Source organism: Pygocentrus nattereri, chromosome 10 (genome assembly GCF_015220715.1).
Source record: "Pygocentrus nattereri isolate fPygNat1 chromosome 10, fPygNat1.pri, whole genome shotgun sequence".
Classification (NCBI taxonomy): Eukaryota; Metazoa; Chordata; class Actinopteri; order Characiformes; family Serrasalmidae; genus Pygocentrus; species Pygocentrus nattereri.
The window spans coordinates 37,492,734-37,518,171 of record NC_051220.1 but is presented as its reverse complement, the minus strand read 5'-3'; the positions used below and the strand labels follow the sequence as shown (position 1 = coordinate 37,518,171).

Here is a 25,438-nt window from a genome sequence, read left to right as displayed (position 1 = left end):
CACTGCCTCCTCTACTTTCACCCCAACCATCTCCATGTCCACCTTCACTACATAGACGTCACATTTATATAAATCCTCTTATTCAGCCCACAGCAGTTTAGCTCCATCCACTCACAATGAGGTTGTAAAGTAATGTTTCTGACTGTTTTCTGAATAAGCCAGTCAGACTGTTTGTGGTGCACATGCATGCTCCAAGTAGATAATAAAAATAATAAGAGGCAAGAAAATCTCATATAAAGGCCCTTGTATCTGTATCTGTATCTGTTTTAGGCCTTTATGTAAAATAGTTCTAGTGTGTCATAAATTAGGGATGCAGCGGTTACATCTGTAGCACTGTGCTCATACAAATCAGAAGCTGATATGTTTAATTGTATGAAAGTGTTTTGTTTTAAGCCTGAATACAGTAAAATAGTCCTAGTGGTTTTTTTTGTTTGTTTGTTTTTTTTTTTAATGCAACAGCAGTGATGCAGCAGTTCTATCTACAGCACTGTATGCTTATACAAATCAAAATGGCGGTTCTCAGTTTCCACACAGTTCCAGTGAGCTGAGTTTGGCTGTGGTGAGGCGTGATGTTAAATTCATCCACATCCGGGTTCCGCATCGGTCACAGCCGCTAACAAATGAGGAGTCTAGTGTCTGCAGAAATTGCTGATGGCTATCAGGGTTCTGCTCCATGGAGGAATGTCTCTCTCTCTCTCTCTCTCTCTCTCTCTCTCTCTCTCTCTCTCTCTCTCTCTCTCTACCCCCTTATTGTGAAATACGTTCTGGCTTCCTTTACCACTGCCTAGCCCTGAAAGGATTCTTTTCGCTTTGTTCGGACAGGCTGAACATCTTTCTCCTCTGATGCTGAGCTCAGTCTAGTCTTTCACTTCTTTCTTTTCTGTTTGAGAATTACATCAAGTGCCATGTGCTTCTGCACCGAATAATAACAGCGAGAGCCACACCTGCCAGCGCAGAGGGAAATGTCACAGTAACACTGGACGAAGTGAGCGATGTGACATTTGCAAAAAGATGAGAAGAATAACTGATCTGGAAAAAATTTGGATTTGGTCTAATGATAATTTGCTCCTCACTTTTCAAGATGGCTTTTTCTGAGTGTGCAGTTGCCAATCTAATTGCAGCCATAACCTTTCTGTGGTTAACAGAGCAGTTTTGACATGTTGGGGAAAAAAAAAAACGGTTTGAGGGTAATCGATCAATTTAGCAACAGCTGCGTCTTTAAGGATGGCTGTAGCTTTTATCAGCACCATAATATGAGAATACCAGATAATAAAGCTTCTGTCTCTACAAAATAAATATTAAACTGTGCTTGAATTTACATACATTAAAAAGAAGAAATTGGCTTAGTAACTTGGACCTTTTGTTCATTATGAACAGAATGTTAAGGGTAACTGGTTTTATGCAATACGGCAAAAAATAAGTTTCATACACACACACACACACACACACACACACGCACATATTCACATATATATATATATATATATATATATATATATATATATATATATATGTGAATATGTGCGTGTGTGTGTGTGTGTGTGTGTATATATATATATATATATATATATATATATATATATATATATATATATATATATATACATACAAACACACACACACATATATATGTATGTATACTTTGTATACAGCAAATATACATATCAAATAGATTTACATCTTCTGCACTCACTTCGTCTAAGCCTATTTCTTCGCAAAGTGAGACGGATAAGAACACAAACGCTCGCTCCCGACTACGACTTTATACACTTTGAATTAGATTTCGTTTGAAATACATTTGCCACTGCTGGACTGCCAAGGCAGTAATGGTTGTATTTTCTCCTTCAGATGGCCTCTGTGTCCCAGAGCTCCTTACCGCAGTCATACCTGTAATTGAAAATATGAGAGAATTAATGAAATACAGCTAATGGCACAGATCAAAAAGAGCTGGCAAATTTAAATTAGCTGGGTATGAAATTGCTTTCTGTGGATGGTGAAAGCAAAGCTTAAAACCTGCAGCTTTTTTTAAAAATGGAATACCAGTTTGCAGGGAAGAGGTGTGGGAGCTAGAGCAATCCTCACCGTTTCGAGAGGTGATCCACACGTAGCTTATGCACTTTCTCATTTGCTGCACAGAAAGTCTATCAGGAGCCAGTGGTGGCACAGACGCGATAACACGGTCCTCTCTAAAAGATGGCTTGATAGAACATGCCCTTTTAACAATGTGCATTTTCTGCTGGTTTATCTTCGCTCATCTCATCCTTTAGATGTATGAGCAAAGGCTTTGCAGTCGGTTGAACTTGGATTAGTATGCTGCTGAATTTCTGAACAGTTCAAATTGGAATAACTCTCAGGCGTTAAATCTGTAAATTGGCCTTTTTTCTTTATTTCTCCCAAATAGTGTTACATTGCAGGCTTATTATTTAGTTATTGATCATAATAAATATTTTAATCTGCAGGCTTGATATCCAGTTATTAATCTTAATGCCTAACTCATCTAATGCCCAGGAGCCACCACTGGGTCCCAGCTTTCCTCACTTAAAGACTCTTCCAGTTTGCATTGTTTTTCATGTCTTTACTGAATAATAAGCCTTTGGATGTAATAGGTCTGGGAATTAAGGGGTTAAATATTACGCTTGCAGGTTCTGTGTATCTGAGTATGCACAAGCTAAATGAACACATAAACAGCATTCAAATGTAGAATGTGTGTCTGCGGCTGGATCGTGTTATTTTCATCATCAGATTGTTAAAGATCAGCTCATGTAAAAATAAATGAACTGTTCGTGCATTAGAAATTAAAATGGACCAATTCTAGATGTTTCATCCCTCTTAAAGCCCTTAAATTGTGTTTTCTATCTTAATCTCACACTTATAGATGCGTAATATACATATACAAAGTATGTCTTGTGAATAACTTTCCCATGTCCACTAAGTGGCCGGTGTATTTTGCCATTATTTTCCTCTTTCGACGTAAACTGATCCAAATCTTCGGTCACGTATATGTCAGCAGTATCTTTACCCATCCCAAGGCTAATGTGGATTGTTCTGCCCACACAGCTGTAACAAAACATTGTTCCCTCACAGTCTGTTTGTGTTTGAGGTGGAGAAGCAAAGGCTAACAACCAAGCAAAAACTATAGAAAGCATAACTGAATTGTTAAGCTAGCTCCTTTGTGTGCCTGTTGTCTGTCATCCATCTGGACCATTTACTTGATCCAGCATTCCCTGGATGCACATCTAGCATTGAAGTGAATAAGAATCCCACCTTCTTTAAGATGTCGCCATATAAAAGTTAGATATTGTCTGCAGCATGGCCTATATAGGCTATCATCTCTATCAAAAAACAGAATCTCTCCATTTTTTTTTTCATTTTCTGCATAATTCAAGCTCAGCAACCACATATTTGAAAATTTAATGATGGTTGGACTAATAGAAATGCTCCAAAACTGCCTCGAACACAATCTTTTTACTCTAACTTGCATTGAAAGTAAGGAACGCTTTTGCACCCTCATGTAAAGTCATTGTTTTGGAGACACTTGTTTATATATAACTATGTGTACAGCCAGTTTCACTCATCTCTCTTTGCTGGTGCTGCTGCATTTAGTTCTAGTTCAGTTGTGTTGCAGGCTGGGAGATTTGGACTAATGGCTGTCAATCATAGGCACTCATTAGGATATTAGAGCCACACCCTGACAGTTCTCAGATGGGTCTGGTAAACATTTCCCAAGCCGTGTTTTATTGTTCTGTTGTTTCCATATTTCTATTTTTCCCTTATCTATTTTTCATTTAAACTTTTCTGGACGTTTCATGTAAGTTTCAATTGTATTATCATATAAATATGTTTAATATTTCACAGTTTTCCCTGGGACTTTAAAGAGCAGCCTTAAGGTGAAGCAGGATTACGGGGTGTAGGGTGTGTATATGTTTGTGTTGTTTATTTGAAAAAGACCAGCAGATGGTTTGAGTTGGAATTCCTGTCTTCTCTCATCTGGTACGTGTCCAAATCTCCCTGCTGCTCTTACACCCACACTAGTCCAAACCTGGCACAACACACACACAGTACACAGTACACTGCTCTGTATTCTGCCACATTTACCTACCATATTTCATAACTATTTTCTTTTCTGTCAGACATTTATAAACTATATTCAGCAGAATAAGCACAAAAAAGACTAGAAATCATTTACATATTAGGCAATGAAAAACAAAATGCATATAGTATTTACCTTTCTCACTAATTGTGTAGCTGTAATAGATCTCGGAAGTCGTGTTGTCATTCTGTAGTCATGCCCATATTAGGAGCTCCGGGTCTAAGCTGGTTTTCACTATGAGAAAAATGAATGACATTTTGAAAATTGCTGAAATGTTTTGAGCATTTTTCCTTTAAATACTCTAAAATACAAGCTTGATGAGCAGTCCAAATACAAATATTGTTACATGTACACTGTGCTCCACACTGATTTGGCAACATAAGACTGACATCCTCAGCTAAAAAATCCACACAAACTGCTAAGATTTGCTAAATATGGTAGTTAAGTTGCTTTGGCAGATTTAGACTGTGGCTACTGTTTTGATATAACAGTGTTGAAATTTAATAGTACACTTTCTTTGTCACTTCAATGTGCAGGATGTAGCATTATTCATATTTTGGTTATTTAATGACCACATAATTCAGAGTATCCAGTAACACCTGGGGCAGGGACATGGGAAAGTGTATTAAGCTGGGGGTGCTGAAATTTTTAGCAGTGTATGGGTGATGTATACATTGACGTCATGCTAAATACTACAACACCAATTCCAGTTGGGACGTTGTGTAAAATGTAAATAAATGTAAATAAAACAGAATGTAATAATTTGCAAAACTCATAGACCCATATTTGATTCACAGTAGAACACGGAACACGTATCAGATGTTGAAAGTAAGATATAATTTCATGAAAAACATTAACGCATTTCAAATTTGATGGCAGTAATGCATCTTAAAAAGTAGGGCAGGGCTGCGTCTACCATTGAGTAACATCCCCTCTTCTTTTAGCAACAAAGTTGTTAAACGGAAAGTGAGGAGACTGATTTCTGGAGTTTTGGGAGAGGAATGTTGTCCCATTCTTGTCTGATGTAGGATTCTAGCTGCTCAACAGTTCTAGGTCTTCATTGCTGGATTTTTTGTTTCATGATGTACCAAATGTTTTCTATTGGTGAAAGATCTGGACTGCAGGCTGGCCAGTTCAGCACCTGGACTCTTCTTCTGCGAAGCCATACTGTTGTGATGGATGAAGTATTTGGTTTAGCCTTCCCAGATGTATAAACTGCCCATACCATAGGCACTAATGCAACCCCATACCATCAGAGATGCAGGCTTTTGACTGTGCACTGATAACAAGCTGGATGGTCCCTCTCCTCTTCAGTCCACAGGACATGGCATCCATGGTTTCCAAAAAGAATTGCAAATTTTGATTCATCTGACCACAGAACAGTCTTCCATTTTGCCTCAGTCCTGTTGTGGCCCAGAGAAGACGGCAGCGTTTCTGGATCATGTTGACATATGGCTTCTTCTTTGCATGATACAGTTTTAACTTGCATTTGTGGATTGCACAGCGAACTGTGTTCACAGGCAATGATTTCTGGAAGTGATCCTGAGTCCATGCAGTGATTTCCAGTACAGAATCATGCCTGTTTTCAATGCAGTGCCGCCTGTGCCCAAAGATTACGAACATCCTATTCAGCCTTGTCCCTTGTGTACAGGGCTTTCTCCAGATTCTCTGAATCTTTTGATGATATTATGTACATTAGATCTTTGCAATGTTACACTGAGGGACATTTTTCTGAAATTGTTCCACAATTTTTAGCAGATTGGTGAGCATGTGGTCAGTCATGAGAGTTGCTCCTCCAGCTGTTTCTTTATTAGTACCACTTACTTTTCCAGCCTTTTGTTGCCCTACCACAATGTTCTCAGGTTCTTTGCTGCTATCAAGTTCTAAATGAGTTAATGCTTTTCATGAATTGGTGAAATGTCTCACTTTCAACATCTGATATGTGTTCTGTGTTCTACTGTGAATAAAATATGGGTCTATGAGATTTGCAGAACATTGCATTCTGTTTTTAATACCTTTATTTTACATAGCATCCCAACTGTTTTGGAATTGGGGTTGTATGTTGCTGTTTTTTTAATTCATTTTAATTGTTTGGATAATTTGCGTGAAACAGAATGTACCATGACATGCTAGATTGAGGTGAGAGCAAGTCATTTTGGGCATTTTCTTTTGGTCCATGCTTCATGAAATTTACACTCAATGTAAAGGGCAAGAGGTATTTTCACCAAAGTACACCGAAAACTGAAAAACAACAAAAATGGAGATATGAGGTTTTCTTCCGACACCAGCAATATGCACATATAACCAACCCAGTGACTGCTGATGCACATCCTGCTGACTCTGCTCTCTTAATGGAGGAACTTTAACCGTAACCATATTGGCGTTGGAACCTTTTTGTTTGGCTAAACAGACACAATTCATTTTTCCTATTGAGATGTGCTTATATCCAAAGATTTTAACTATGGTCATTATGTCAACTACAGAAAGACACCACAACTTCAGAGGTCTGCATATTTTATTTGTGTGGAAAATGCATCACATTCTTTAGTATGTGATTGTAACATCTCAGGTATGAGATTTGTGTGCGAGGGCCTGTTTAGTCTCTTGTGTATGTCTCTCTGAATTTGATTGTGAAATTTGAAATCATGACCTGTAGTTTTCATTTTACTGGCTGTGTTACTCTCCAAGTTAACACTGAGGAATAGACTGGTGAAAAGAGAGAGAAGCAGACACAGATGCAGACAGAGAGAAAGCTAATAGTAGCAGCTAAATGCTGCAGAAGGGTGGAGCAAATCATTCAAGCTGAACAAGGATTGCGGCAGGCCTCTCCTCCATAAAGTGCTCTCTGAGACACAGTCACTGGCTGCAAAGATAACATACAAACGCACGGGCTTGTTTTCAGACACTTGAGGTCATACATGTGTTAGTAATATATGAGAACCTGTGTGTGTGTGTGTGTGTGTGTGTGTGTGTGTGTCAATGTGTCAATGGAACCAGACATATTTCTAAGCAATTTTGGGCCTTTTCTTTTGGCCCATTCACCATGAAAGTTTGACACAATCTAAAGGACAAAAGGTATTTTCAAACTATCCAAAAACTGGAAAACGGCGAAAAATGGAGATACAAGGTTTTGTTCCGACAGCAGAGCAATATATATATATATATATATATATATATATATATATATATATATGTATATGTGTGTGTGTGTGTGTGTGTGTGCGTATACACATAGACACTTCTGTATGTATGTGTCCCATTTATATTATGTACTTGTAGGTTACCTGTATGTGATATGTTGCATATGTGTATTTTCAATATGTACACAAACAAGTATACAATAAGAAAGTCTAACCTAAATCCTAACCCTAACCTTAAAATCAGTAACCAAAAAGAAAAAACCAAAAGTTTTCTCATTTCAGTTTTAAAAAATCAGTCATGGAGCTTTTGTTTTTTGGTGGTCCTCTAGGGTAGCCCTATGTTTCTCTGTTTTGTCTACAAAGTCAGGACATTTTGTCTTCAAAATGTACAAAAGCAAAGACAGACACACACACACACACACACACACACACACACTCGCAGGCACAAAATCCGCTTTGCCTTCAATCAGCAAATAGGTGCCTGTCAATGAGGGGTCAGTGGACAGGCCTCCAAATCCATCTTAGTAAATCGAGGAATTAATGACATCAGTGACACTTAGCATGATGCATGCATTTCAGGGGCTTTTAGATGCTTACAGTAATATCTATCATTAGTCCCTATTCTTACCTAAAACCACTGCTTAATGTAATAATATCCGATGAATTTGTTTTGATCTGCTACATTTTTAAACAGATCAAACTGCAATAATAATCAACATTGAAGCTTTTCTTGCTTTCTTTCTCCAGAACACTGCTAAATAACATTTTATCAATATTATGTCTGACTGCAGGGTTTTATATTGTTACAGAAGCAGCTTTTCTGCTTGTTCGGTGTGTAGCTGAGCATTTTCTCTATGCTCTTAAGAAATGATCTGTTAGATTAGTGTATATAATATTCAGCACATCAGCTGCCATGTGCATGAATGTTCATACTTGATTTAATGTGTGTTAATTTATAAAACGATTTGTGACCGACAGAGAAAATTTGTTTCACTAGTCTGTGCTCACTAGTTTAAGATTTGGGTTATGCTTAGATATGGCTTCTTATGGCTTTTGTATAGGTACTATATTTATATACAATACATATGATACATCTATGATCCCATTTCCTGATATTATATAAAACCAAAACTGCATGTGTTTGTATGAACTTGGATTTTTGGATGTGAGTGTGTGTGTGTGTGTGTTTTGGTCATATGTTAGGAGCTGGTGTGTGTTGAGTCATTGGTCTTACAGTCGGAGCGTAGGGGCCACTCTGGGTCAGGATGGAAGGAGACGGTCACTCTCTCTCTCATTGTCTCTATCGATCCATCCCATCACTGCTGCATGACGGATGTTCAGGCCACGCTGTCTGGAGGCTCCCTGTGGGCCTTCTGCAATGGATTAGCCCCCGAAACACAGAGAGAGAGGGAGAGAGAGAGAGAGGGAGAGAGAGAGAGAGGATGATGTTCACTGATTAGCTCTGATTGCACACTCCATTGGCAGGACTGGCTTCATTTCTCAGCACTCTAAACGAGTGGCTTTGTGTCTCAGGCTCAGCTCCTGTCTTTCATGGTGTTTTAAAGGAGAATGATGTTCAAAGACATACAGAGGCACACTCATCGCCAGGGATTGACATTTTAACAGGTTTTGCTTTTCAAATATCCAAATTTTGAAAGCGCACTATTTGAATATCTTCACCCTTACAAAAAAAGTCCAAATGTGTAAGCACCCGTGTGGTTTTTACACACTTCACTTCAAAATGAGTTTTCACGTGTGAAAAATGATGTGATTACTTGTGGCTTTTGAACCTTATTATTTCATTTATGAACCATATGAGAGTTTTTTGTGTGTACAAGCAGCTGACCTACAAAATGACAACTTAAAGATTTGCAATTTTTTGTGTGCCAGCTGTCTAACAATATTATAATTGATTAATTTAATCTTCATACTGTAAACTATACATGCCACATATCTAATTAGTAAAATAGTACTTTATCCATATGTATATATTTGAAAATGGCTGTTGCTCTTTACATTGTGTGTAAATTTCATGAAGAAGAGACCAAAACAAATGACCCAAAATGAAGAAAAGACATCTGGTTCCATTGACTTAAACTGAAAGTAATGTAGATTTTTTTCTCTCCTGCAAAGTAGCGATACGTGTATGTGTAGATAGATAGATAGATAGCAACTTTAGAGAGATAGATAGATAGATAGATAGATAGATAGCAACTTTAGATAGATAGATAGATAGATAGATAGATAGATAGATAGATAGATAGATAGATAGATAGCAACTTTAGAGAGATTAATAGATAGATAGATAGATAGATAGATAGATAGATAGATAGATAGATAGATAGCAACTTTAGATAGATAGATAGATAGATAGATAGATAGATAGATAGATAGCAACTTTAGATAGATAGATAGATAGATAGATAGATAGATAGATAGCAACTTTAGAGAGATTAACAGACAGACAGATAGATAGATAGATAGATAGATAGATAGATAGATAGATAGATAGATAGATAGATAGATAGATAGATAGCAACTTTAGAGAGATTAACAGACAGACAGACAGACAGACAGACAGACAGACAGACAGACAGACAGATAGATAGATAGATAGATAGATAGATAGATAGATAGCAACTTTAGAGAGATTAACAGACAGACAGACAGACAGACAGACAGACAGACAGACAGACAGACAGATAGATAGATAGATAGATAGATAGATAGATAGATAGATAGATAGCAACCTTAGAGAGATTAACAGACAGCCAGACAGCCAGCCAGATAGATAGATAGAGTCCTCTTTTAAAACACCACTGAGGATGTAAAGCATTTACACCAGTAATTGCACCTTTGAGTTTTATTCATTCGCCATGAAATTCACCTCATATCATCCTCACCTGAGCCCATCACCTCAGCTGAGCTCATGATGTGCATTGATTATTTGTCTTTAAATTTCCCACTGAGACTTTTATTACTGCTGCTGTTTATGCTCTCCATTTGAAACCACGTCTTTATTGCGACATGCCTTTGTGCATGTTTGTGTCGTAACACATTAATGGTTCAAATATGGGTTAAAAATCTGCCCAGAGAGCTCTTTTTGGCTACTGTCCATTTTATTCCAAGAGGGCTGAAAGTGCAATTGATCAAAATGTTGCTTGTGCTCTCCCATATCTGAATGACAGACTGAGGGCTCTTGTCCTGTAATGGCCTCCGTCCTAAAGCTAAAATTTATGGTAGCCATAACTACAGTACTTCTCATCTGCTCTAATACCTCTGGCACCTTCCATGCGTTCACAAAGCACAGGAAGTGTGTGTGTGTGTGTGTGTGTGTGTGTGTTTGAGCAGGGAAACCTCACTGGAAGACCATTACAATTACGGTTAGATAAGAATCTTTGTCCCTGGTGTCCATTCTGACTAATAATGATGTTTTCATTAAGATTTCATAATTCAGCACATTCTGCTATCTTGCATGTGACCGAGAATGGTGGCGACTCGTCTCTGTCCATTTCCACATTACGGAGCAGATTAAAGCCCTTTGGCCCCCTGAGGGTTTTCATTAAAAATCTCTACAGATAAGGGTTGTTTTGAATAAGGTGCTGGGCTGAGACTAAGCTTTGGGGAAGAGTGCCGCTGTTGTGGGCCTCTTTTTCCCACACTGCTTTATGCGAGATGGTTGAGAGCTCAAAAAAAGTTAGAATGCAGCAATTAACATACAGTCCATGTCCTTGGTCCTTATAGAAACGCCAGTTGTCTACAGGCAGTGGTCATTTAATTTGAAGGAATGCTGGACTTAGCTAGATTTAGCTGTGTACATTAAAGCTCTGGTCAACATGTTTTCAAATGTTTCAGGTTTTGTTTTAATAGTAAAGAAATGCCACAAAAGAAGCATTTATTAGTGTTATATTCAGAAAGATATTTGGAAAAATGATGCAATTTAATAGTGGATAGTAACAAATAAATGCTCTAAACATTCTGAGCTGCTGCCTATTGATAACTATGTGGGTGTGTCCGATGCAAAATGATTGACAGTGGCATCTCCCAGGTAACGTAATTGACCCGCAACACCACCAATCAGTGTGGTTCAGCCTTGCATGTTTGTGTCCCACCCATTTAAAATTTAAATTAAATAAAGTAATAATAATAAGAAGAAGAAGAAGAAAAAGTCAAGCTCTTTTCAAATAAATTATAATTAAATTAATAATTTTACTAGCATAAATGGAAGTGTAACCATTGATATTTTATTACTATAAAACATGAATTAACCTGTTTAAATTTGAATTACCATCTTAAGCTGTTTCAGCTTTTGTTTTCTATTTGTCTTGATCTCAGGAATTCAATTTACCCATGTGAAAATCAAATTTCAGCTAGAAAATATAAAATTCTTGATGTCAGGAATTAGATTTGCACATGTGGAAATCAAATATTAATACAAACTAATAAACATTTTATTTTTTCCCTAGTCAATATGTCATTTTCAAAGCCTACTTCACGCTCACAGGAGAGGGATTCACCAAACATGGAATCTCAAGTGAAAAGAAAAGTACAGCGTCAGTCAAATCTGCCTAAATCTGCTTAATTCTTCATTCTACTTCTCCTGCACTCTTAAAAGATGGTTCCTGAAGGGTTCTTTACTAAAGAAAATGGTTCTACATAAAACCGTGAACTCTCAAATAACCCTATATATAATAAAACGTTCTTCAAATCGATGGAAAATGTATAATAAACGGTTCTGCGTAGAACCTTTTTGAAAAGGGTTCTTCTATCGTGATGATGTCAAGCTTGTTACAATAGAAGAACCCTTTTGGGTGCTATATAAAAAGGGCTCTATATATCCATGTACAGCACATTCTCCTTGAATCCAAAGAACATTTATACTGAAACATTTTCTTTATTAAAGAACCCTTGAAGAACCATCTTTTTTTAAGGTTGTGCTACAGCAGTTGGACGTTTTGCATCTCTGCTCAATCCAAATAGATCAGAATGTGTTTTTTTTAAATGTATTGGTTAATCAGCTGTGCTTGTGTATGTGGTCTGTTGTATGTTTGATCGAACAGGTTGGAAACATTGGAAGCATCATTTAATCCACATCAGCTTTGTGTGAAAACTTACCGACCGAATGCTTCAGGACTTCGCTTCTGAAACAGCAGCCATACAAGCTCCCGTTATGAGTCAGCACGGTCATATTTGGAGATACGGTGTAGAAATTTCTCAAGTGCCTTGTAAAGTACAATTGCGAGGAAACCTAGTGAGCCTTGATGTTAGGGGCGCAGCGAATCATTTTATTCCTACAGTTAAGGTGAGCCACTAGCTGTCAAGCTTTCGTAAATGAAGTTAATCACTTACAGGACCCTGCAGCAGGTGGCTAACACAAGTAGGAAGCAGCGTCTAGCTATGCTACAAACAGTGGTGTAATAAACCTTCATAACTAACCCTTTTAACCCTCTCGCTGGGAGTTTTGTCTGGGACTCAGAACAGGAGATCAGCCTCTTTATGTGAGGGAGAGGAACACGAGTAGCTGACATATACGTACTGCTAACTCTGATGTGTGCTTTGGCAGATCTGATGTCATCTACACCTAATTTCGTCCCACCAACTCAAAGAGGACTAAAAAATGGCAGAAAAAGTCATTTCAACAGTCTCTCAACAGAAAAGACCAACAGCAGTCTTTTTCTGCCAATTCAGAGTAAAAACATCACAAAAACTATAGACAATAGAGGAAAATCATGAAAATGAGTAGAAGGGCTTTAACTTATGTACTACTGGATACATTATAATAGGAGCAGACAGATTATTGTATAAAAAAATGATTGGATAGCTGAAAATGCTGACCATGTCGACTGTATTAACAGAGCTAATTGTCTTGTTATTAAAGCTGTTGGGTTCATGCGAAGTAGCTGAAACAGCCTAGCCTTGTTTTAGCTAAAAATTAAAAACTCATGTCATGTTTTCCCTAACTCTTGGGATGTTTAGTCCCCAAGACAGCTAAATACACACACACACACACACACACACACACACACACACACACACACACACACACACACACACACACACACACAGCTACTGTCCTGTACTGTTCTGTCTCTGTAATATCTCACTGGTCCCTTCAGCTTGGGCAAGGACTCATTAAGTATTAAGTGGCACTGGATTAATGACGGTGGTAGCAGCTGGTGGTAAAGCATGACAGTGTCTTTAGTAAAAACAACACTCGCTTTAATTAATAATTGATCAGCACTGTGTCCAGGGAGACTCACAGGGACACTGGATCCATGTGAAGAGGTTAGTGAGCCTCCGCATGCCGGGGGGGGGCTGGAGATAAGGTGGTGGTGGGATAAGGTGTTTCCGGAGACGCCGTGTTCTCTCAGAAGAGCCCTCCTCAAGGCTAGTCCGGTCTCTCTGGCCCTTTATTGGTTTTAGTGAAGCCTTTTGAGTATTCGTGCAGGTCAGCGTGTTGCTGAAAAAGCTGAACACATATAATACTTGCAAGGCAAGGTACACACTCATCACATCAATCATGGGTCGGATTGATGGAAGCTTAAGAAATAAAAATAAAAAATAAGCAGCATGGAAATGTTTATAAGAAAGTTCTGAACAAAAAGGCTCTTAAATTGTCTCTTAATAAAACCTTTATTTATTACACTCTTAAAAAATGGTTCTTCAAGGGTTCTTTAGTAAAGAAAATTGTTCAATATAGAACCATGAGCACTCAAAGAACCCTTTGCATGATTAAAGAGTTCTTTGCATGATGAATGTGTTCTTCAGATTGATGGAGAATGTGAGTGAGTGTGCTGTAGATGGTTCTGTATAGAACCCAAAAGGGTTCTTCTGTTGTTATAAGCTTGACATCATAGCAATAGAAGATCCCTTTTTGGTGCTATATAGAACTTTTTTCAATAAGGCTTTATGTAGAACCATCTACAGCACATTCTCCGTCAATCTGAATATCACGTTCATCATGCAAAGAACCCTTTAATCATGACAAGGGTTCTTAGAGTATTCACAGTTCTATATTTAGAGGCTGCTGAAGCTAACTAACTAGCTAGAAAGTTGCGTCGTCTCTCCAACTCTGTAGTTTGGTAGCTTATTACATGCCTTACCTCAGACATTGTACAAGTACAGATAACACTTCATTTTAAATGCATAATATATTATAGCAGGCTTTGTTTGGGACAAATGAGCTATTTAACCTCTGGGGACATAAGATTCCTTTATTACTTTATATGTGACAGTCAGACCTTTCACAGCTTTGATGGTGAGGCTATTCGAACGTTAAGAAAATATTTAAGAAAATTAAAAGTTCTGATGAATGATCTAAGTCTGAAGTCAGGGCAGTTAAAGTAGAGCTCCTTAGTGGACGTGGTATTAAAAAAGTAATGACGTGTTCCATCGAAATAACTTTCCATGCAGTGACTTTGCGCTCCCTTGCAAATGCATTGAATTTGGCATGGATTTCAAAACTTGTGAGGAAGTGCAAAATAATTGCAACAGAACAGGAAATATTTGTGAGGGAATGCAAACACTTGCAACAAATGCAATGCCACTGCAATTTGCACTTTAGGGAATCTGGAAATAGGTCATAAGTGGTGCGTTAAATAGTTGCATGCAGGCATTTTGTGTCCCCTGGAACACAATTGTGCCCATAGAACCTGCTAAAAAATACATTTATTTTCGTTAAAACACATTCTTAGCAAACGTAACAAATAAATCTGTTAGTACTTGATATAAATGCGAATTATGATGGTGATAGGTGACGTCTGAGACATTTAATGCCACTATAAGCCTCCTCACTGGAAGCTGTTCCATGAAATCATTATAAACATGTTGTCTGATGCCGGACACATTATCTTACAGTAGTTCTGAAATAGGAATTTCAACTAAACAAAGTCAGAAAGACACATGCAGGTTCACTGGTGGCTTTGTGTAGCAAATAAAATGACTACATTTGCATTGTACGTATCACTTCGCCTGGTTTTTCTGAGATCAACAATCGAGTTATGCAGGAACTTAATAAAATTGGTGGAAGTCCCCCTTAACTAATGAGAAAAAGCCCTTTGAAAACCAGGTGAACACGAGGCTGAGGTTGTACCCTTTTAGAAAACGATGTGAAACCTTGCTTGGATGATTTAGTTACCGAACACTTTGTAATCCTATGTGTCTGTTTGTTTTATATCAGATGGATTTTAAGGATTGTGCAGTTATGATGTATGATTGTCCTCTCCGGCGCTGTCAATGCTGAAGGATCTGTTTTCTGGGAGCTGTGTGACACAGTTTGGCCTAATCCCATAATCTCCACTGCCTCAACATGAGGCTCTTTGTATTGTTGTGCACGCTAGCCAAAAATGACTGGATTCGGCAAGAACGTTAGTGGTGTGGAATTTGCACACGGAGCAGTGGAGCAAAACTCTTTTGACACGTGGATCACACCCATCCCTCCCCTACCAGACGTGCTTCATTCTCTCTAAATTGCTGTAACTCGTGGTTGCTTATGTGATAATTTCACCTTGACGTTCACAGAAACTGAATCAATGGACGTTGAATGACCAGAAGTGCACGGCGGCTTTGGAATTCATGTAGAGTTTAGTAGTTTTTTGGTGCAATGGCATAGCAGAGCCACTGTAAGATTCTTAAAGCTCCTCAACATGATGTAAAGGGACCGTAAACTCAAGAAATAAACGTTAATAAATGGTTCTTGGCTTGGCTTGTGGCAGGAGAATCGCTTTACTGGTTTCAAAACTTTACGTTACGTGAAGATTCTTTAAACTTTCAACAGCTTCTTCACACTCAAACATCTTATTCACACAAAAAACGGTTCTTTAAAGAACTCAGTTCTTTAAAGAACTCTCCATTGAAAGTTTAATTGAGACTTTTTGGCACCTTTTATTTTTGTTGAGTTGAGCTTAGTTTGGCTGCCATTGAAGCTATTTGGAGGCTCTACGCCAGACAAAAAGTACTAGAGATGCAGTGGAACCCTTTATGATGCTGATCCGCTCCACAGCTGGCCATGCTGCATTACTATGCAAAGTGCATCACAGCTGGGCACCAGCACCAGCAATGATGAGGGAATCAGCCCCTCAGCCCAAGAGCCATTGTGCAGTCTCCATGCCAGGCAAACCAGGCAAAATGTGTATGGACTCTTAGGCATGTCCATTAAACCACACGCTGCTGATTAGTTAGGTAGAGCATGTTGTTGGATGCATTTCAGCAGTATTTAAGAAGGGAATATATTTCCCTCAAAGTGGATCAGGTGAAGCACTAATACATCAATTCTGCCATTGCTGCTTGGGCTCCATTTCAGCAGCCTGATAGAGTGAGAGTCTGTTGGAGCGGTCTGTTGATGGGGGTGTTTTAACTTGTCCACACTGACCCAGTCTGGTGATTAATGGACTGAGGATAAGAGGGACTGGAAACAAACTTATTGACATAAGAGTTAGTGCAGTGGCTTTTAAATGCAAAGCACCGCATGAACTTCTGTTTAATGCAGCCCGCCTCAATTAAAAGTTCTAAAATATACGCTGTTTAATCACTTGAAAAATTTGTTTATTTACTTAACAACCTTCATTTGAATGTAACTTATTTAAATAGAGTTTGCACTCCAGCCACTATTCTCTATGTATTATTAGACGTGTCCTTCGTATTAGGGTGGGGATAGTGGTAAGACTTTATTTGGAGTGCTCCTTTGTAGATTAATAAACTCTTAACAGATTATCAGTAGCACATCAACAGCATATCAGTGAAGTAGCAGTAGTGCTTCAGTCTTGCTGTATGACTATCATACATATTAAATGGACAATATTGTGTTGCATACATAAAAACAGTAGCAGCAGCCTTCATGTAGCCTGTATTTTGTCTATACATTTGTATTGCTAATTGACACGAAAGTACTTGTTAGTTACTCTATGCTCTTTCTCTAAAGACATACAGTGCATCCGGAAAGTATTCACAGCGCTTCACTTTTTCCACATTTTGTTTTGTTACAGCCTTATTCCAAATTTAATTATATTAATCTTTTTCCTCAAAATTCTACACAAAATACCCCATTGTGACCATGTGAAAAAAGTTTTCTCGAGAGTTTTGAAAATGTATTAAAATTAAAAAACAAAGAAATCATATTTACATAAGTATTCACAGCCTTTGCCATGAAGCTCAAAATTGAGCTCAGGTGCATCCTGTTTCCACTGATCATCCTTGAGATGTTTCTACAGCTTAAATGGAGTCCACCTGTGGTTGATTGGACATGATTTGGAAAGGCACACACCTGTCTATATAAGGTCCCACAGTTGACTGCATGTCAGAGCGCAAACACCAAGCATGAAGTCAAAGGAATTGTCTGTAGACCTCCGAGACAAAATTGTCTCGAGGCACAAATCTGGGGAAGGATACAGAAAAATTACTGCTGCGTTGAAGGTCCCAATGAGCACAGTGGCCTCCATCATTCGTAAATGGAAGAAGTTCGGAACCACCAGGACTCTTCCTAGAGCTGGCCGGCCGTCTAAATTGAGCGATCGGGGGAGAAGGGCCTTGGTCAGGGAGGTGACCAAGAACCCAATGATCACTCTGTCAGAGCTCCAGCGTTCCTCCGTGGAGAGAGGAGAACCTTGCAGAAGGACAACCATCTCTGCAGCAATCCACCAATCAGGCCTGTATGGCAGAGTGGCCAGGCGAAAGCCACTCCTTAGTAAAAGGCACAAGGCAGCCCGTCTGGAATTTGCAAAAAGGCACCTGAAGGACTCTCAGACCATGAGAAACAAAATTCTCTGGTCTGATGAGACAAAGATTGAACTCTTTGGTGTGAATGCCAGGCGTCATGTTTGGAGGAAACCAGGCACTGCTCATCACGAGGCCAATACCATCCCTACAGTCAAGCATGGTGGTGGCAGCATCATGCTATGGGGATGTTTCTCAGCAGCAGGAACTGGCAGACTAGTCAGGATAGAGGGAAAGATGAATGCCGCAATGTACAGAGACATCCTGGATAAAAACCTGCTCCAGAGCGCTCTTGACCTCAGACTGGGGCGACGGTTCATTTTTCAGCAGGACAACGATCCGAAGCACACAGCCAAGATCTCAAAGCAGTGGCTTCAGGACCACTCTGTGAATGTCCTGGAGTGGCCCAGCCAGAGCCCAGACTTGAATCCGATTGAACATCTCTGGAGAGATCTGAAAATGGCTGTGCACAGACGTCTCCCATCCAACCTGATGGAGCTTCAGAGGTACTGCAAAGAAGAATGGGCAAAACTGCCTAAAGATAGGTGTGCCAAGCTTGTGGCATCATATTCAAAAAGACTTGAGGCTGTAGTTGCTGCCAAAGGTGGTTCTACAAAGTATTAAGCAAAGGCTGTGAATACTTATGTAAATATGATTTCTTTGTTTTTTAATTTTAATAAATTTTCAAAACTCTCGAGAAAACGTTTTTCACATGGTCACAATGGGGTATTTTGTGTAGAATTTAGAGGAAAAAGATTAATTTAATTCAATTTGGAATAAGGCTGTAACATAACAAAATGTGGAAAAAGTGAAGCGCTGTGAATACTTTCCGGATGCACTGTATAAATAGAATGTAATGTTAGCTAATCAGCTGACAATGTGCAAGAACTGGACACAGGCCTCATCTTTCCTCAAAGTCCGGTAATCAGTGGGTTAAATACTTTGTCAGATTTTAATTGCTGACTCATGTGGTGTAAACGTGGAGGATTGTTGTTCTAGAACGCTTCCTTCCACATTTTTCATTTACAAATACACTTATAAATATCGCAGAAGGCTTGTTTTGGTATCTCCCCTGTGGTTTGCTGTGTGTTCAGTCAGTACTGAACACAGAGTGCAGAGTAGGTAACTAGGTGCAAGTTGGGCTGGATTGTGATTGACTATGCAGGGCTGGTGTTTTGGAGAGAAGCCTCTGCTTTTGTTAATAGGTGGAGCTGTGTGGCTGTGCAGGTATCCACTGGAGTCCAGCATTTTTAGTTTTAAAGAGAAGGATCTAATTGAAGATGATTTTACTGATAAGTGTTCCAGACTTCTGGCTTTTTTCTCTTCCCCACACGGTCTAGCCTCAATCTGATCTCACTGATTCTCGCTCCACTGCCTTTCAAACAAAGCTGAGTCATTAAGAATTAATTGCTCCACAAATAGCATTTCCAGAGGCTGAGTTCCTTTTTTGTCTCCTTTTCAGAGGGTGATGTTTGGGGGCAGTTCTAACGCAATCTGGTCTGTTTGTTTCCTTACAGCACGCGAGGAGAATGTGGCCACTTTCCGGGGCTCAGAATACTTCTGCTATGACCTGTCCCAGAACCCCATCCAGAGCAGCAGTGATGAGATCACGCTCTCCTTCAAGACCTGGCAGCGCAACGGGCTCATTCTGCACACGGGCAAGTCTGCGGACTACGTCAACCTAGCTCTGAAGGACGGAGCCGTGTCCCTGGTCATCAACCTGGGCTCTGGAGCGTTTGAGGCCATTGTGGAGCCAGTCAATGGCAAATTCAATGACAACGCCTGGCATGATGTCAAAGTCACACGCAACCTTAGACAGGTAATGCTAAAGAGACTGGGCTGAGGTCCATGAAACTGCTCCAGTTAAAAATACACTAATACATAAAATATAGGCTTCTACAGTGTCTGCTATAACTATGGGACACCTTTTAAGGAAAACAACATCACGTGTTGGTACCACTTTAGAATAAGACTACCCTTATAAGCTGTTTATAAATGGTTTAAAATGAGTTTATTAATGGTTATTGATTAGGTCATACACCTTAAAGATCATTAGTAAACAGTTATACCACATTATTAAATGGGGGTGGGGGGGCTGAGAATTTCGGTTTGGCTACACACTTACAAAGATGGTTCTTTAAGGTTTCTTTAATACCGAAAATGGTTCTTTATGGAACCATGAACCCTCAAGGAACCCTTTGCATGATTAAAGGGTTCTTTGCATCATGAACTGGTTCTTCAGATTGATGGAGAATAGAGCCTTTTTGAAAAGGGTTCTATATAGCACCAAAAGGGTTCTTCTACTATGATAAGCCTGACATCGTAACAATAGAAGAACCCTTTTTGGTGATATATAGAACCCTTTTCAAAAAAGGTTCTATACAGAGCCATATACAGCACATTGTCCATTAGCCTGAAGAACTCTTTCACGATGCAAAGATCCCTTCAATCAAAGGGTCCTTTGAGTATTCTTGGTTCTGTATAAAAACAGAAATATTTTCTTTACTAAAGGACTGAAGAACCATCATTTTTAAGTGTGTATATAAATAAATGTGGGTTCACTATAAGGCAAATAACAGATCACTGTTGCCCTTTCAATTTGTGCGTTATAAATGCTTATTGGTGCATTTTAAGGTGTTTACGGCCTAATTAATAACCATTTAATAAATAAATTTTAAACCATTTATAAAACCTTTATAAGGGTAGTCTTCTTCTAAAGTGGTACCCACATGTTAGTATTTGATTGATTTTTGTTTTCCTTAGAGCAAACCTGCTTTAAGTGATTGCAAACCAAAAATAAAAATATGCTCAATATAAACATGTTAAAAAGCTCGGTGTCATTAAAAATGTCCACCAGGCACTGTATGTCTTTCTGTAAGATACTCACTCTGCATTGAGTTAATGTCGTCCCTTGTTACGTTTTCCAATTTCTAATTTCATTTTTGCCTTTTCACTTTTTTCTGAAGTTCTCTTGCCCAAGGTCCTCACTTTTTACCTCTTGTTGAACCTCCTTAAGCAGCAACCTCTGTCAGAGGCCATCAGCAGCGTGATGGCTTCAAGAGGCTGCCTCTCTCTCTCTCTCTCTCTCTCTCTCTTCTTCCCTCTCTTCCTCTCTTTCTCTCTGCTATAGATATTCTCCTCACTCGGGCGAGTAGTGCCTCTTATCAGGGTGGCAGGGAGACGCTCCAGCCAAGCTCAACCGTTCCATTTACCCACAGCCAATTTCTGTCCAACTGTTAAATCACTCAGTGCACTGCATTTTAAACTATGTAAATATTTAGGTTGGTCTTGCCCCTTAGGAGTGTAATAGGGTGGTGCTTTTCCTTGGGTTTGTGTGAATGGGGACCACTGAACATCCATCCATTTAGTTTGGCACATTTCCACAAGCACTGCCGCCATTTTAGCTTTTTCAGACTGTCTAACAGGTCAATTTAAATGAAGAAAACGTATGTAGATCAATGATAAGTAAGATTAGAGTGCGGCTGAAGATGCTTTTTTCCTGAGAACACAGCAGCTAGAAATGCCTAGCTGTTCACCTTGAGAATGAGCTGCTAAAACGAGGCTGGCGTGATATTGCACGTTTACGGGTATTTGTGGAGATACGGTGTCATTGGAGACACTGAAATGAAAAAATACAATACTGTGCAAAAGCCTTAAGCAGCCAAGAAAACCAGTAATTGTGTTTATTCCAGTGAAAATGTTATATAACAGTAAAATAAATACAAATTAAAATAAATGCAGTGAAACAGAGCAATGTATTTCTTAGTTTAGGAACATTATTAATGTGTTGGTGACAAAAATAGTCAGAAAAGCACAGTTCCTGACTTTGGACACAATGGATTTAATTTAATCCTGCTGAAAAATGACATAGATACCATTGTGTTTCTGTTGGTTTCTGGTGACTTCGTAATGTGTCTTGGCCTTTTTGATGGGTTCATATCACAACGTAAAGGGTCCAAGTGGTCTAAAAGGTGACCAATGGCTGATTCTAAATGCATTTGATGGTTTCCTAATGGGATATAAGGGCTTCTACAAGAAACTAGTGGTCTCTATTCAGAAACCATTGTGCCAGTTCAAATTAGAAAGCAAAAAAACATTACATTTGAATCCTAATGCTTTCTAATAGCCCCTTTTCAACAGAGAATTGATTAGGTAAACTAAAGATTAGGTTGTGACTGTAAGGACCGGACCTCCTCAGCAGAGTAGCATTAAGAGGATTATTGATTATTGATAGATTTGTCATTTATGAGGCCTTTGCAAGTAAGTATGCACTTTGTTTTATACACACAACACACATAAACTCCCTGTGCAGTATCATGGGAGTAGGAGTTAAGCCAAGGAAATCCCCCTGAATTAGGGTCTTTTCTTCCTCTCTCAGTCTCTCTTTCATACTTTGCTTCTCAAAGGAAAGCACATCTTGTTGGATCAAAACTAACCACTCATGGAATGGCTCATTGTTTTACTAACCGTGACATGAACTAATGTACTAACACCCGGATTATTCATCATTGTTTCATTTTGGGTTATTTCATTTTCTTAACAACCCTTTTGTTCACTATTTAATTTCCTTTCTTCCCCCCCTTTCCGCAAAGCATTCAGGCATTGGACACGCTATGGTAAACAAACTACATTGTCTGGTAGATATCATTCTTATTGTCCTTTTTTTGGGTTTGCCGTGTGCTCCCCTGGCCCCTCTTCCTTTTTTTCTTTAAATTTCATTCTGAACGTCACTATCAACTATCAACCAAAAAATGGGGTCAGCGTTTGAGGTGTTTATTCACTTTATTTATTCCTCCCCTCCTGGTGTCGTTTTCTCCCCTCGGCTTCATCTCCTTTTTTTTCTGAACTTCCTCCTCTCTTCAGAAGACCTTGAGATGTGATATTTTCTTTATACGGTTTAGATCCTTTACATTTTATTTCTCCGTTTGCCGAATACTGTCGACGAAACTGGCAGAAGCTTTCCACAAAGAAACGAGAGAGCAAAAACGAAACGATAGAACAAGCATTCAGCACGGGAGCTCTGACAGTTGTTTCCAGTAAAAAATGCGCATGGCGCTCCAAACCATCTCCACCATCACCTCAGCTTCATCTATATGTTTCCTGACCGCTGTCGTAAACAGTTTAACCAGTCTTAGCCCATCCGTCCTCAGTGTGTCCTGCATGCTGTTAAGACCCTCTCATGATCCTCATCATACTCCATGTGATCCCTTTCATGGCTTTCGCTTTAGTGTTTGTGTGGCTTTGCATGCTGCCTTGGACTGAAGTAGCAGACTACTGTTTGCATCCCTCATATATGACTTAAGTTCCATTAAAACACACAACTAGCTTCACTCTGTGTGGCTTGCTCATCAGTAGTGCTAGTAAACCATTCAGCACATTTTAAGCATGCTTATCAATGTTCTGAATTAACCGATCTGAATTAGGAAAAAGCAAATATACAGCACTAATAGTCCATGGTTTGTGACATTATAGCTACTAACCTCTCAGACTAACCAAGTCCAACCAAACGTACTCATTTCTAACACCATCAAAGATAAAGAAAATATGCCGCAGAAATATTTTCTTTACCTGTCCCTTCTAAGTTTGAGATTAACACCTCTGATGAGAGAACCCAGTGCTCCTAATGAGTCACAGCCTCCCAGTGTCCACACTGGCTACTGTACATCTGAGAGCTGCTCCTACTCCTTCTAATGGAAGAAAGTCTTTCAAACACAGACCAGAAGGTCATCAGTGGATCTTTCCCCCTCCTCTTCTGTCCTTCCACCCCCACAGGTCACCATTTCAGTGGACGGCATCCTTACCACTACTGGCTACACGCAGGAGGACTACACCATGCTTGGCTCTGATGATTTCTTCTACGTTGGAGGAAGCCCGAGTACTGCAGATTTACCCGGTTCGCCCGTCAGCAACAACTTCATGGGATGCCTTAAAGAGGTAGGGCCATGCACTAGTTAGCCTTGCTATGGCTGCATTATAGGGCTGCAACAGTTGAAGTTGATTAGTCGTTGCTGAAGTCGATTATGAATTTTATTGAAAAAAGTCAACACATCAAAGTATTATTTACTTCAATGATGTTCAGTGTACACATGTTCATTCTCACAGATTGCAATACTCATTATTTCTAGATGGCTTCTGCTGTTTCATTCGGCCAAAAAAGAAATTACTTGTGCCGCCTGACTTTTCAGACTGATTTAAATCTAAACAGGCTACTTCGACAGTACATAAACACCCGTAGTGACCTTTATTAGTGACCTTGAACTTAAGTTTATACTTGCATTTTTAAAGATATACAAATATTACTTTAATAATTACACATTGTCAGATTTTTAAAAAATAAGTAAATATTATTTTAATAATCACAGTCACATTGTTTACATTTAAATTTGTGAAAGGGCTAATGGGGTCTTGGGGTCACTTGGGGTCTTTTTTTTATGATGCAATACCTTGGCATCTTTTTTTGTAAAAGCATGTCAAAATAAAAGCCTTTGATGGTGCTGCCTGACATTTAAGGAAGTAAGAACTTGTGGACAAGAATTTTTCAGTGAGTTGAGTACTATGAAAGTTATTCATAGTTATTCTTATTTTGCGACATTATTTTTTACTTTATTTTTTTAAAGCTTCCAAACATAAAATCCTGCTAAACTATTTTATTCAAAATTACATACAACTATATTACCTTACTGCTAGCTTACTTATGGTTGGATGGTTGCACCACTTGACAATTTTAGACTTTTTTAAGGCAAATAACAAACTGAAATGAGTTTTATATGGATGCACTGGAAATTGTGTCATGCAAAAGAGGTGTTGTTGAATAGTTTGATATGTCATGTCTTTATTAAACACAAAAAATGTCAGGTCAATGACCCATCAACAGAACACTCATCTGGCATATAGGAGGTGGGTAACAGGTGGTAGTAAAAGATTTAATGATTTGTTAAAGGGCTGTGTGCATGTTGTTGCCTCATGTGATTGCTGGTGCCATGGACAGTGGTGCAATAACAGTTAACAAACTATATATGGTGCGGCTCTAGTAAGGACTAGCGGTTTCACTCACTCTCATGCAGCACATCATGTGCCCTTGTCAGGGCAGCGAGGGTAGAACAAGTTGGAACAGAAAGTTGGAGCAGCATAATAGATTTAATAAAGCTTATCTGGCGAGAAGGATAGAGTGGACATCAGTTATCTGTGGAGCTCCCCTGTAATGAAATTCACTGGACTTATACATTTTCTCCCGACTTGAAATTGTTTCAGCTGTATTTAATTTGGCTTTTCAATTGTAGTAAATCATTTGATTAAGGTTGCAGTGGCCAGAGAAGAAGCCTGTTTGATTGGGTGAGATGAGATTCTGCATGGCGGTATGCATCAGGCGCTGAATGTAGCTTGAGTAGAATATTGTGTCAGTGTGAGGGAATTTATTCTGGAGTGCAGGAATCTACACGTACCAAATGAAGCTATAATCTCATGAAGTCAGCTATAGCCTACATTATGGGGTTTGTAC

At 39.0% G+C, this 25,438-nt stretch overlaps 1 protein-coding gene across 15 annotated transcripts in view; it reads left to right on the top strand.

The window, feature by feature from the left end:
- The window catches only part of nrxn3a (neurexin 3a), a 483,992-nt gene that overhangs the window by 101,756 nt on the left and 356,798 nt on the right, over positions 1 to 25,438 (top strand). For all 15 annotated transcript variants that reach the window (XR_005130817.1, XR_005130816.1, XR_005130818.1 and 12 more), the window contains exons 6-7: positions 19,458 to 19,759; positions 23,713 to 23,874. Coding sequence is in view for 12 of the 15 variants with exons in the window: in XM_037542000.1 (XP_037397897.1) it covers positions 19,458 to 19,759; positions 23,713 to 23,874 (464 nt within the window). In the remaining 3 variants the exon portion in view is untranslated. The remainder of the gene's footprint in view (positions 1 to 19,457; positions 19,760 to 23,712; positions 23,875 to 25,438) is intronic.